The 14,603-nt window shown below is 41.7% G+C and overlaps 1 protein-coding gene across 1 annotated transcript; it reads left to right on the top strand.

The window, feature by feature from the left end:
• Positions 1-2,408: 2,408 nt before the first annotated feature.
• LOC124043289 (proteasome subunit alpha type-2-like) lies at positions 2,409-14,350 on the top strand. The gene is made up of 8 exons (XM_046361729.1): positions 2,409-2,583; positions 8,828-8,904; positions 9,187-9,319; positions 9,552-9,674; positions 13,504-13,585; positions 13,683-13,756; positions 13,874-13,931; positions 14,080-14,350. The coding sequence occupies exons 1-8, from the start codon at positions 2,483-2,485 to the stop codon at positions 14,194-14,196; spliced, it is 765 nt and encodes a 254-aa protein (XP_046217685.1). The 5' UTR covers positions 2,409-2,482; the 3' UTR covers positions 14,197-14,350.
• Positions 14,351-14,603: the final 253 nt, after the last annotated feature.

Below are 14,603 nucleotides of genomic sequence, written 5' to 3'. Positions count from 1 at the left end.
AATACAATAATCAAAGTCGCTGGAGGAAGCACCAGCAAGCACCCTGTAATTGGAAGATGTCTTTGATTACAGAAAATAATGATGGTTTAGAAACTCTGACTGTTGTGTGTTTTAAAATGTAGGCGTGATGAACTTTTTTTGGAAGGGGGAATGGTATGCAACCGGCTACATACTGGTGTGGACCGGTTCATAAAACATCCTCCATTGAGGCTGCTAAGGTGTCAATTTCGTCAACACAATTTAATGGCACGAAGGTGGGTAAAAAAAACTATGTACTTTATGAAATACCATTTTCCACTACCATGCTACAGTGGCTAGTCCTGGTCCACATTAGTGTTTTAAAACTATATGACCAGAAAAAAATGACTGCAACAAATACAGGGTCCTTGCTATCTGGGTTCCTTGGGACATTACAACTCTGACATTACCCTGTTGAAATTTTAAAAAGTTTAGGGTAGAAAGCTATAGGCAACATCCGGGACTAGCATTAGCCACTGTAGCACAGAGTTGTAAAAATCTATGACTGTAGCATGTTGGTGGAAAATAGTGTTTCATGAAGAAAGTAGCAATCCATTTTTCCCGCCATTTGCTTTTGACTGTAAGATTAAACAACTCTATATCGCCATCTGCAGGCCTTGGGCTTTGTTGGAAACATCCACAGACAGACAAAACCCCAGTACCACAAGACAATATAAAGGGTATTAATACTTGTAAACAAAAATAAAGTATATTTTATTAATTCAGAGGCTCATCTGAAAGTTATGTGCATGTTTCACAGAGAAATTAGTAGGTTGATAAAATGCTGTCTCTGGAGAGGGCAAGAACAATATGTATGTCAGAATAAGTGCAGTATTATAAGGAGACGTATACTTGGAAAACGGAGGAATGTAGAGAAAATGCGAGGCAGAGGAAGTTCGAGATAAGGAGGAAGAGGGTGAGCTTGAAACGGTTACAAATGGTGGGGAAAAGTGAGATGGTTTGTTAAAGAAGAATGGTATAAAGTGTAAGCAGGGTGAGCTGTACACCGGATCGAAGACAGGAGGCGAAATGTGAGTGAGGGCGAAGTATCGGAGGGGTTAGGTGTGGGTGGTGAAGTTCTCGGGAGCCCGAGGCTTGCACGGATGGTGAGGATAAAGATGAGTCTGGCAGTGGGAGTGACATTTTTGGAAAAAGTAAATCCTTGCCTTTTTGCTGATCCATTTGTGGTTTCATGTTGGGTGAAAAGAAAATTGGGGACTTTGGAACCGGTGAAGGTAACCAGAAATGGTCTTGTGATAATTGTTTGTGTTTCTGCTGGTCAGAGGAAGCAGGCGCTCCACGTTAAACGAATGGGGACAAGAGGTGTGAATGGTTTTGCTCTCAAGACAAGGGCGCCATTGAAAGGAGTGATTACTGGGGTAGCGGTAAATGTGAAAGTTGACCAACTGAAGGGAATGATTCCCGGTGTTTGGGATGCTTGTCGTTTGGTCCTACGCAGACAGTGGCGTGAGTGGTCGTTGCCTGTTCTTTTGAGTTTTAATATTGAGTCTTTGAGCGCAAAAGTGGTGTTAGGATATATAGAGCAAGAGTCAAAGGAATGTGTAGCTTTGGGGGAAGCAGTGGTATGTGTTAATTGTAGGGATGCCCATGGGGCTGAGGATCAGAAATCTCCGGTGCGAGAGAGGCAGGTTGAGGTTTCCAGGCGTAGAGTAGTGCAGAAGTTGTCGTATGCTGAGGCAGTGAAGAAAGTAGCGGAAGATGGGTCGAGGGCGAGGGACCCTGAGAGGAGTGGTGTGAGTAGTAGATCTGTACCAGTAGGCCAACAAGTGATATATGCTTCAGTAAGATTTAATTTGTAGCGTTTATTGCCGTGGTTATCAACTGTACTGCAGGGATGGAACGCAAGTCGCAGAAAATTGGGGTTGTGGTGGCAGCTGCAGAGGTATTTGAGTGTACGAGACTTGAAGTCAGAAGTGTCCGGTCCTTTCAGGCTGTTGGCTTGAGGGATGACTAGATATATTTAAATGGTGGAGTAGGGTGGTGTGTTTTTGGTGAATGTAGGGCATTTCCAGTGGTGGAAAAAGTACCCAATTGTCATACTTGTGTAAAAGTAAAGATACTGTAACGACCCTGGGTTTATAAGCGCGGATATCGATATTGAATTGGACCATTTTCCATTCAAAATGTAACGAGTACTATTGGGTGTCAGGGAAAATGTATGGAGTAAAACGTACATTATTTTCTTTAGGAATGTAGTTAAGTAAAAGTTGTAAAAAATATAAATAGTAATGTACAGATACCACAGAAAACTACATAAGTAGTACTTTAAAGTATTTATTTTACCTTACACCACTGGGTATTTGTTTATTTTATTTTTTATTTTCAAGGAAAGTTTAAGGGAGTTATACTTCAGTCTAGTAGGTGGCGGTAATACAATTATTTATTGGATGCCAATCGCGGTTAAACCTCATCGAAGAACAAACAGCGCAATGAGCGGAACTTCATGAAGCTCATTTCCGCCATCTGGTCCGTCCAGCAAAGCTTTCCCCAAGACAGATCAACAATGGCTGAACGAGGATACAGCTTCTCCCTCACTACTTTCAGGTAACTTAAAATAACAATATATTTCTGCGTAGCAACACAAGACGTAATCAATTAACACCTTACCATGAAGCCATTTTCCGCGATAGTTGTGATCTTTCTCTTACTATATGGCCATTTAAATGCACTTGAGGCAACACAAGAGATGCAGTGTCACGCCGATATAGCTAACGTTAATGCTTAGCTAACTAACGTTATCTTCCTACCGCTAACTGTTGTTGAAGCCACTGATGTATAGCTTGAAGCGTGTTAGTTAGCGTAAGCTAATTAATCTCAAAGATGGTTAACATGTCTAATGTAGGCTATCTAATGTCAGAATATGTGTACTGCAGTTCCTATTTCCGGTGTTAGCAAGTTAGATACAATCCCCATAGCTTCTGTGTAACTTTTAACTGGCTGACGTTAGCTTGCTAACGTAAACTCACCCCATTCCGTACAAATGTGCGCAACCGCAACATTCAAACGAGGCTACAAAGAATACTAATGGGACTGTAGCGACTGTGTTGACTTCAAAATCGGGGGTGTGAACTAGGTTTCTATTCCAGCGTTGATCGACATGGTAATGTCTCTATAGTATTGGAGAAAAGTTGAAAAAACGGACTCTCCGTTACACCGGGACGTGTTTTTTATTATTCATGTCGTAACGTACAGCAAGCATAAAGCAACTATTTCTGTTTTACAATCTCCCCACCTGGTGTGGCACTACTCTCTACTCCTTTAAAAACAAGAGATGGACAGTGACAGGGGTAAGGGGGGATACCTAGTCATTTTTTGCGTCATCATTTCATGCGATCATCATTCTCAAAGCCGCTGTTTATTCACGGCCCTAAAAACCCGATTCAAATTCGACACAAACCTTCAAATAGGTATGTAATGACACATTATATAAAATCTTTATAGTGTTTTATTTACATTTTAGAGGCGTTAAGTTGGACAGATCGAGTGGGGGGAAAAAAGCTTTTTCCCACATCTTGTAATAGTCATGTGTAAACATACTGAATTGTAATTGGATGCATTTTACCGCCATATCATAATGTGCTATGATTGGTTAAGACCACCCAAATGTTTAGGTCATCGGCAGGTTGATGCTGGTTGGCGATACGTGAACATGCCAGTTATAGCTAGCTAATAAAGAGCTACGTTAAGAAATATCCTGTAGTACTGCATTTTATTATTTTGTACAAAGTGTGCAAAACAAGACATGGTGTCAGAGTAAAATATGCATTTTTCTGGAGTTCCTTCACCTCGAATGGACTGGGAGTCTGCACATTTACTTTGCAAAAGTGTGCAGAGCTTACCGTGGAAAAACAGTACACACAGTGAGTGAAGATGAAATGTCAGTCAGTCAAATGCTGATGAACTCTATTGATTCAGTGACACAGAAAAGTAAAATATCAAAGACAGAGCAAGCCTTTGCTGACATTGAGATAGGAACACCAGGCACAAACCTAAAGTTCAAACTAGACACTGGTGCACAAGTAAACATTATTCCTCTGAATAAGTGCCACAGCTTGACATCTGAATGCAAGCTACAGCCCACCACGCGCAGACTGACTGGTTATGATGGTGAACAGCACCCAGTAAAAAGGCACATGCACTTTCAAATGCAAATACAAGGAAAGTGACATGATGTTGGACTTTTATGTTGTTGACACTAGAGCACCTGCAGTGCTAGGTCTTAAAACATGTTTTTAATCGACCTGGCCAGGGTATCCTGGAAGGATATTGATCTCGTCCCGTCAGTAGAGGATGCCTGGATATTATTTTTAAATGCCTTCCTAACCATCTTAAATAAACATGCCCCATTCAAGACATTTAGAACCAGGAAAATATATAGCCCTTGGTTCTCCCCAGACCTGACTGCCCTTAACCAACACAAAACATCCTATTGTGTTCTGCATTAGCATCGAACAGCCCCCGTGATATGCAGCTGTTCAGGGAAGCTAGAAACCATTATACACAGGCAGTTAGAAACGCCAAGGCTAGCTTTTTCAAGCAGAAATTTGCATCCTGCAACACTAACTCAAAAAAGTTCTGGGACACTGTAAAGTCCATGGAGAATAAGAACACCTCCTCCCAGCTGCCCACTGCACTGAAGATAGGAAACACTGTCACCACTGATAAATCCACCATAATTGAGAATTTCAATAAGCATTTTTCTACGGCTGGCCATGCTTTCCACCTGGCTACTCCTACCCCGGTCAACAGCACTGCACCCCCAACAGCAACTTGCCCAAGCCTTCCCCATTTCTCCTTCTCCCAAATCTGTTCACCTGATGTTCTGAAAGAGCTGCAAAATATGGACCCCTACAAATCAGCCGGGCTAGATAATCTGGACCCTTTCTTTCTAAAATGATCTGCCGAAATTGTTGCCACCCCTATTACTAGCCCGTTCAACCTCTCTTTCGTGTCGTCTGAGATTCCCAAAGATTGGAAAGCAGCTGCGGTCATCCCCCTCTTCAAAGGGGGGGACACTCTAGACCTAAACTGCTACAAACCTATATCTATCCTACCATGCCTTTCTAAGGTCTTCGAAAGCCAAGTCAACAAACAGATTACCGACCATTTCGAATCTCACCATACCTTATCTGCTATGCAATCTGGTTTCAGAGCTGGTCATGGGTGCACCTCAGCCACGCTCAAGGTCCTAAACGATATCTTAACCGCCATCGATAAGAAACATTACTGTGCAGCCGTATTCATTGATCTGGCCAAGGCTTTCGACTCTGTCAATCACATCCTCATCGGCAAACTCTACAGCCTTAGTTTCTCAAATGATTGCCTCGCCTGGTTCACCAACTACTTCTCTGATAGAGTTCAGTGTGTCAAATCGGAGGGTCTGCTGTCCGGACCTCTGGCAGTCTCTATGGGGGTGCCACAGGGTTCAATTCTTGGACAGACTCTCTTCTCTGTATACATCAATGAGGTCGCTCTTGCTGCTGGTGAGTCTGATCCACCTCTACGCAGACGACACCATTCTGTATACTTCTGGCCCTTCTTTGGACACTGTGTTAACAACCCTCCAGGCAAGCTTCAATGCCATACAACTCTCCTTCCGTGGCCTCCAATTGCTCTTAAATACAAGTAAAACTAAATGCATGCTCTTCAACCGATCGCTACCTGCACCTACCCGCCTGTCCAACATCACTACTCTGGACGGCTCTGACTTAGAATACGTGGACAACTACAAATACTTAGGTGTCTGGTTAGACTGTAAACTCTCCTTCCAGACCCATATCAAACATCTCCAATCCAAAGTTAAATCTAGAATTTGCTTCCTATTTCCCAACAAAGCATCCCTCACTCATGCTGCCAAACATACCCTTGTAAAACTGACCATCCTACCAATCCTCGACTTTGGCGATGTCATTTACAAAATAGCCTCCAATACCCTACTCAACAAATTGGATGCAGTCTATCACAGTGCAATCCGTTTTGTCACCAAAGCCCCATATACTACCCACCATTGCGACCTGTACGCTCTCGTTGGCTGGCCCTCGCTTCATACTCGTCGCCAAACCCACTGGCTCCATGTCATCTACAAGACCCTGCTAGGTAAAGTCCCCCCTTATCTCAGCTCGCTGGTCACCATAGCATCTCCCACCTGTAGCACACGCTCCAGCAGGTATATCTCTCTAGTCACCCCCAAAACCAATTCTTTCTTTGGCCGCCTCTCCTTCCAGTTCTCTGCTGCCAATGACTGGAACGAACTACAAAAATCGCTGAAACTGGAAACGCTTATCTCCCTTACCAGCTTTAAGCACCAACTGTCAGAACAGCTCACAGATTACTGCACCTGTACATAGCCCACCTATAATTTAGCCCAAACAACTACCTCTTTCCCAACTGTATTTAATTAATTAATTTATTTTGCTCCTTTGCACCTCATTATTTTTATTTCTACTTTGCACATTCTTCCATTGCAAAACTACCATTCCAGTGTTTTACTTGCTATATTGTATTTACTTTGCCACCATGGCCTTTTTTGCCTTTACCTCCCTTCTCACCTCATTTGCACACATTGTATATAGACTTGTTTATACTGTATTATTGACTGTATGTTTGTTTTACTCCATGTGTAACTCTGTCTGACTGGGTAAATGCGTTAGTGGAGGTAGAGAAACCACGCACAGGCAAGCTCAAGAGTATGTCTCGACCCAAGAGACTTGAACAAGGCTATCAAACCCCCATTACCCTTTACCGACGCGAGATGGCATCACACACAAGCTAGCGGGAGCACACTACTTCAGTGTCATGGACGCTAGATCAGGCTACTGGGCTATCAAGCTCACAGAAGAGTCATCTAAGCTCACAACTTCAACACACCGCTTGGACGCTACAGGTTCCGTTGCCTGCCTTTTGGGATTATCTTAGCCCAAGTCGAGTTTCAGCGAATGATTGACGAAGTGTACGAAGGCCTCGAAGGAGTTGTGGCCATTGTGGACGACATCCTTGTCTATAGTCGAACCAAAGAGGCGCACGACCAAAACCTCCACACGATGCTGCAAAGGTCCCGTGAGAGAGGAGTCCGGCTCAACCCCCACATGGGCATGGAAAAGTGCAAACCTAGAGCACGGGACATTTTGTTTCGGCCCGGAATGTGCAAACAAATATAAGACATTGTTGGTAAATGCGCCATATGTCTTGAACGACGCCCCTCAAACACCAAAGAGCCAATGTTACCTCACTGTATCCCAGACCGACCCTGGCAGGTCGTGGCAACCGATCTGTTCAGCTGGAACAACGAGGAGTACATCGTAACAGTGGACTACTACAGTAGATACTTTGAACTCGACAAGCTTCACAGCACCACATCTGTAGCTGTGATACACAAGCTGAAAGCAGCTTTTGCCAGGCATGGCATTGTAGAGACTTTAATATCTGACAATGGGCCCTGTTACAAATAAAATTACTTTGATTCCTTCACAAAAGCATGGGAGTTCACACGTGTCACCACAAGCCCACATTACCCTCAAAGTAATGGCCTTGCTGAAAAATCGGTGCAGATTGCTAAATCACTCATGGATAAAGCAAAAGCAGACTAGAGACCCCTACCTCAGTCTCCTTGAATACCGCAACACTCCAGTTGACAACTTCAAATCCCCAGCCCAGCTATTGATGAGCCGCAGACTTCACTCAATCCTTCCCAGCACCAACCAGCAGCTGGAACCTGAGGTCGCCAGCCACAAGGAAATGCATGCAAAACGTGCACAGAGACAACAACAAAAGTGATACTACGACAGGTCAGCTAGACCACTGCCACCACTGATCGACGGAGAGTCAGTTAGAATCCAGGAGCATGGCCTCTGGAAGCCAGCAGTCGTCATCCAGCCAGCTGACACTGAACGTTCATATCACATCTGCACCGCAGAAGGAGCGGTGTACTGCCGCAATCGTCGTCTCCTACTGAACACAAAAGAACACACTGATGAGATGAACTGTTCCCCTGAAAGAGAACGTGATGGACTAAACACACCCACAGCACAACATACACCATACTTACCTGCAACACCACAAGAACTGTTGACTGACACAGAAGCATGCTCAGCATCATATCGCACAAGGTCAGGAAGAGAGGTCAAGCCCAGAGCTCTCCTAGACCTGTGAAATGTCAAAGGGTGTAGGTGGATCGCTGCCCTAAGAGTTCCAGACTTTAAATGTTATTGAAAGTTCACTTGAAATGCTTTGGTATTGTATTTGTTTGAAATGTTAAGATGTTATTTCTACAGTGAAAGCTGAGTTGCTGAGAATTCCTTGTTTGAAAAGTAACAGTATGTTGGATTATTGTTTCAGTCTGTTGATTCAGTTGGTGTAGAATGCAATATAAATGGTTACTTACCTAGAGTTCAAACTACAGAGCATGTATTCAAAAGAATCCCGTAGAATTCCAAAACTAGACATCTCTGTCTCACTATCACGCATTAGTTTCGCTTCCCCACTCTACATTTTTAAAAAGACCTGACGGGACTCATTGTGTGCTTGAATAATGCAGAAACGGGCAGTGTTTAGGTCATGTAAATGATTGTTGGAAAGGGGAGAAATTGTGCTTTACAATGGTATTGACATTACAGTTGATCTGGAAGTATTACGTTTTGGGGGCGCTAAAATAAGGGCAATAGTACAGACGTTACATAGACACAACTATTCGAGTTTTGATTACACAGCTAACTAGTTAGTGAGATATTTAGCTAGTTAAGTTAGCTAAATGGTTGTAACTAAGATTGAATACCTTCCCTTTTTCCAACAGCCCCTCTGGGAAACTGGTTCAAATTGAATATGCCCTGGCAGCTGTAGCCGCAGGTGCTCCCGCTGTGGGAATCAAAGGTAAGTACCTAGCTAGTAAAAACAGCAGTTTGATGCAGGTAGTTTGCATCCACCCTGTCTATTAATTCGTGTAACACTTTTAAAGCCACTTTGATACCGAAGTGACTTTTTCGTAGCAGTTTAGTGAAAGTGTCCCCTGTTTTTCCGTTTTTCATTCATCACTACCCACCCAATTAAACACATCAACATGGTTGTACAAGTCACTACTCAACATCACCTTAAGTAGCCTAATGAGAGCTGATTCCAAGCATTGAATTTCATGTATTTTTGTTTCCCTTCCAGCCTCAAATGGAGTTGTCTTGGCAACAGAAAAGAAACAGAAATCCATCCTGTACGACGAGACTAGTGTTCACAAAGTGGAGCCCATAACCAAACACATCGGCATGGTGTACAGTGGCATGGGACCTGACTACAGGTAATGAGACCTCCTGCTTAATGGAATTTAACTTCAACACAGCATGTACTATTCATGACACTCCCTAGGCACTCGAGTATACTGGCCACTTAATAGGCACATTGTTGTTTTTCATAGAATAGGCCTATTTGTAAAATGTATGATCAAATAAGGTAAATAAACAAAGTGAACTAAAGCTACAGTCCTTGACTGTATTGAGTACTTGGAGAGATGCTTTTTGTTGTGTTGACAGGGTGCTGCTCCGGAGAGCCAGGAAGTTGGCCCAGCAGTACTTCCTGGTGTACCAGGAGCCCATCCCCACAGCTCAGCTTGTTCAGAGGGTGGCCTCTGTCATGCAGGAATACACACAATCAGGGTATGGAGTAGGTTGAAAGTCAACTGTTTATTCAATGTTTGTTTTCAGACTGTTGAATAAGAATTGTAGAAAAACTCTATTAAAACCCAATTATGATAAGCGTACCATATTAGATAGTTAAACTACAAAAAATGTACATGTACATTTGTAGTTTACCAATAAAATGGGCTGGTGGTGACAGACATACTTGGTATTCATATTCCTAAAGATATAAATGAACTTACCCCAACCAATTTCAATAGAAAGTTAGCAAAAATAGATAAGATTCTATAACCATTTATGAAAAAATCACCTTTATTTACTCTAGTGCTATCAGTTTACTTGTTTTTTAAATTCATATGAGCAAAGAATATTTACATTAATATACTTTATTTGGCACTTTAAGCTAGAAAATGTAAACGTACCTATTTATATAATGAATATGTGTATGGGGGGCTGAACGTTTTCAATTTTAAAGCATTAAACCTGTAACTAAAAGCTTCACTGATACGCTTAAACCTGAACTGGTTCTCCAGTAGATTACTAAGAAAGGCTCTTCCTTTGTTAAAAAATGATTTATTTTGCCTTTAGGTAACTTCTCTGTTTTTAAACAAGCCATACAAATTTAATTTCAATTTTATTCTCCAGAAAGACAGAACAAATATTATTGTTAAACTGAAATATACCGATAAGCTTCAAGCTATCAAAGACAAATTGGCTGAAAAAGATAGTCATACAGTGGCTTGTGAAAGTCTTCACCCCCCCCCCCTTGGCATTCTTACTATTTTGTTGCCTTACAACCTGGAATTAAAATAGATTTTTGGGGGGTTTATATCATTTGATTTACACAACATGCTAATTTTTTTAAATTGTGTAACAAACAAGAAATAAGACAAAAAACAACAACTTGAGTGTGCATAACTCTTCCCCCCCAAGTCGATACTTTGTAGAGCTAACTTTTGCAGCAATTACATCTGCAAGTCTCTTTTGGGTATGTCTCTATAAAAAACTGCCCCAGCTCCTTCAAGTTGGATGGGTTCTGCTGGTGTACAGCAATTTTTAAGTCATACCACAGATTCTCAATTGGATTGAGGTCTGGGCTTTGACTAGGCAATTCCAAGACATTTAAATGTTTCCCTTAAACCACTCGAGTGTTGCTTTAGCAGTATGCTTAGGATCATTGTCCTGCTGGAAGGTGAACCTCCGTCCCAGTCTCAAATCTCTGGAAGACTGAAACAGGTTTCCCTAAAGAATTTCACTGTATTTAGTGCCATCCATCATTCCTTCAATTCTGACCAGTTTCCCAGTCATTGCTGATGGAAAAACATTCCCACAGCATGATGCTGCCACCACCATGCTTCACTGTGGGGATGGTGTTCTCAAGGTGATGCGAGGTGTTGTGTTTGTGCCAGACATAGTGTTGTTCTTGATGGCCAAAAAGCTACATTTTAGTCTCATCTAACCAGAGTACCTCCTTCCATATGTTTGGGGAGTCTCCCACAAAGCAATTGCTTTTTCTGGCCACTCTTCCGTAAAGCCCAGCTCTGTGTACGGCTTAAAGTTGTCATATGGACAGATACTCCGATCTCTACTGTGGAGCTTTGCAGCTCCTTCAGGGTTATCTTTGGTCTCATTGTTGCCTCTCTGATTAATGTTCTCCTTGCCTGGTCTGTGAGTTTTGGTGGGTGGCCCTCTCTTGGCAGGTTTGTTGTACTGCCATATTCTTTACCTTTTTTAAATAATGGATGTAATAGGATGTTCAAAGTTTTGGATATTTTTTTAAATAAACCAACCCTAATCTGTATGTCTCAACAACTTTGTCCCTGACCTGTTTGGAGAGCTCCTTGCTCTTCATGATTCACCTTACTTAGTGGTTTTGCAGACTCTAGGGCCTTTCAGAACAGGTGTGTGTATACAGTTGAAGTCGGAAGTTTACATACACTTAGGTTGGAGTCATTAACACTCGTTTTTCAACCACTCCACAAATTTCTTGTTAAAAAAACTACAGTTTTGGAAAGTCGTCTTTGTGGATAACACAAGTAATTTTTCCAACAATTGTTTACAGACAGATGATTACACTTATAATTCACTGTATCACATTTAAACAGCTTGGGAAATTCCAGAAAATGATGTCATGGCTTAAGAAGCTTCTGATAGGCTAATTGACATAATTTGAGTCAATTGGAGGTGTACCTGTGGATGTATTTCAAGGCCCACCTTCAAACTCAGTGCCTCTTTGCTTGACACCATGGAAAAATCAGAAGAAATCAGCCAAGACCTCAGAAAATAAATAGTTGACCTCCACAAGTCTGGTTCGTCCTTGGGAACAATTTCCAAATGCCTGAAGGAACCACGTTCATCTGTACAAACAATAGTACGCAAGTATAAACACCATTGGACCACGCAGCCGTCATACCGCTCAGGAAGGTGACGCGTTCTGTCTCCTAGAGATGAGCTTACTTTGGTGCGAAAAGTACACATCAATCCCAGAGCAACAGCAAAGGACCTTAAGCTGCTGGAGGAAACAGGTACAGGTACAAAAATATCTATATCCACAGTAAAACGAGTCGTATATCGACATAACCTGAAAGGCTGCTCAGCAAGGAAGAAGCCACTGCTCCAACACCGCCATAAAAAAGCCAGACTACATTTTGCAACTGCACATGGGGACAAAGATTGTACTTTTTGGAGAAACATCCTCTGGTCTGATGGAACAAAAATAGAACTGTTTGGCCATAATGACCATTGTTGTGTTTGGAGGATAAAGGCAGAAGCTTGCAAGCCAAAGAACACCATCCCAACCGTGAAGCACGTTGTGGGGGTGCCCTACTGCAGGAGGGACTGGTGCACTTCGCAAAAAAGATGGCATCATGAGGTAGGAAAATTATGTGGATATATTGAAGCAACATCTCAAGACATCAGTCAGGAAGGAAGTTAAAGCTTGGTCGCAAATGGGTATTCCAAATGGACAATTTTCCCAAGCATACTTCCAAAGTTGTGGCAAAATGGCTTAAGGACAACAAAGTCAAGTTATTGGAGTGGCCATCACAAAGCCCTGACCTCAATCCTATAGAAATTTTGTGGGCAGAACTGAAAAAGTGTGTATGAGCAAGGAGGCCTACAAACCTGACTCAGTTACACCAGCTCTGTCAGGAGGAATGGCCCACAATTCACCCAACTTATTGTAGGAAGCTTGTGGAAGGCTACCCAAAACGTTTGACCCAAGTTAAATAATTTAGTGGCAATGTTACCAAATACTAATTGAGTGTATGTAAACTTCTGACCCACTGGGAATGTGATGAAAGAAATAAAAGCTGAAATACATAATTCTCTACTATTATTCTGACATTTCACATTCTTAAAATAAAGTAGTGATCCTGACCTAAGACTGAATTTTTACTCAGATTAAATATCAGAAATTGTGAAACTGAGTTGAAATGTATTTGGCTAAGGTGCATGTAAACTTCTGACTTCAACTACAGTACCATTCAAGTTTGGACACACCTACTCATTCCAGGGTTTTTCTTAAATTTTTTACTCATTTCTACATTGTAGAATAATAGTGAAGACATCAAAACTATGAAATAACATGTATGAATTCATGTTGTAACCAAAAAAAGTGTTAAACAAATCAAATATATTTTAGATTTTTCAAAGTAGCGCCCCTTGCCTTGACAGCTTTGCACACTCTTGGAATTCTCTCAACCAGTCTAATGATGAATGCTTTTCCAACAGCTATTCTAATCTGATATCGTTCAAATAATGTAAAATATATATATTCCCAATGAAGGCATTCGCGAGGGAGTCAATTTGTTTCATATAGGCTTAAATGTTTTGTCTATTGCTGCAGGGGTGTCCGTCCTTTCGGAGTATCCTTGCTGATCGCTGGTTGGGATGAGGACAGACCATACCTTTTCCAGTCTGATCCATCTGTAAGGGCTCGTTATCACATTTTGCTATCTGAACATGTTTACCTTCTGTATTTCTTGTGAGATTATGATGACATCATGGTTTGATTTCTCTACACAGGGAGCATATTTCGCCTGGAAAGCAACTGCTATGGGGAAGAACTACGTCAATGGTAAAACATTCCTTGAGAAAAGGTATTTCAATCTATTTCTCCCCCACTCCAATTGGCACCATACTCAACAGTTGGGGTTAAACTGCAGCTGTTAGTAACCCTTTGTATACATTTGAGGTAAATTGAATGTCTTGCTCAGATACAATGAAGACCTCGAACTGGAGGATGCCATTCACACAGCTATCTTGACTTTGAAGGTGAGTTACTCTCTTGAAAGCCTCTCCTGCTGGGCTTCTATGCATTGATGTCTGATGTCAGACACATGTTTATTAAGAGACCAGCCTCTTGTGATTTTCTTGCATTTGGGTCATGAGCAGAATCCTGAATGCTATATTTTATTCACAGGAAAGCTTTGAGGGTCAGATGACTGAAGACAATATTGAAGTGGGGATCTGCAATGAAGCCGGCTTCAGGCGACTGTCACCCGCAGAAGTGAAAGACTACTTGGCGGCTATCGCTTAAAACAAATGTGACTTGTGTTTGATTGTTTATCTTTGGTTATTGCAAAAATAAATTGACTCTTCTGTATTTTCAACATAACAACATTTATTTGTTTGTATTCCAGTCCCCCCCTTCTGACAAGCTCAGTAACTTTCAATAAATTCCAGAAAGTAAAGAAGCTATCATGTCTTTATTTTACATCTATAACTTGAGCTTCTCACAAAATAAAAATAAAAATGTCACACAATAGACAAAATACACTACATGGCCTTGTTAAAAATCTCATTACAAAATTATAGGCATTCATATTTTTGGTATTTTATTAGGATCCCCATTAGCGGTTGCAAAAGCCCTTCCTGGGGTCCACATGAAACATAATACAGAACATCATTAGACAAGAACAGTTCAATGACAACTTATCTCAGCAA

Source organism: Oncorhynchus gorbuscha, linkage group LG09, assembly GCF_021184085.1.
Source record: "Oncorhynchus gorbuscha isolate QuinsamMale2020 ecotype Even-year linkage group LG09, OgorEven_v1.0, whole genome shotgun sequence".
NCBI lineage: Eukaryota > Metazoa > Chordata > Actinopteri > Salmoniformes > Salmonidae > Oncorhynchus > Oncorhynchus gorbuscha.
This window is presented reverse-complemented; position numbering and strand designations above follow the sequence as displayed.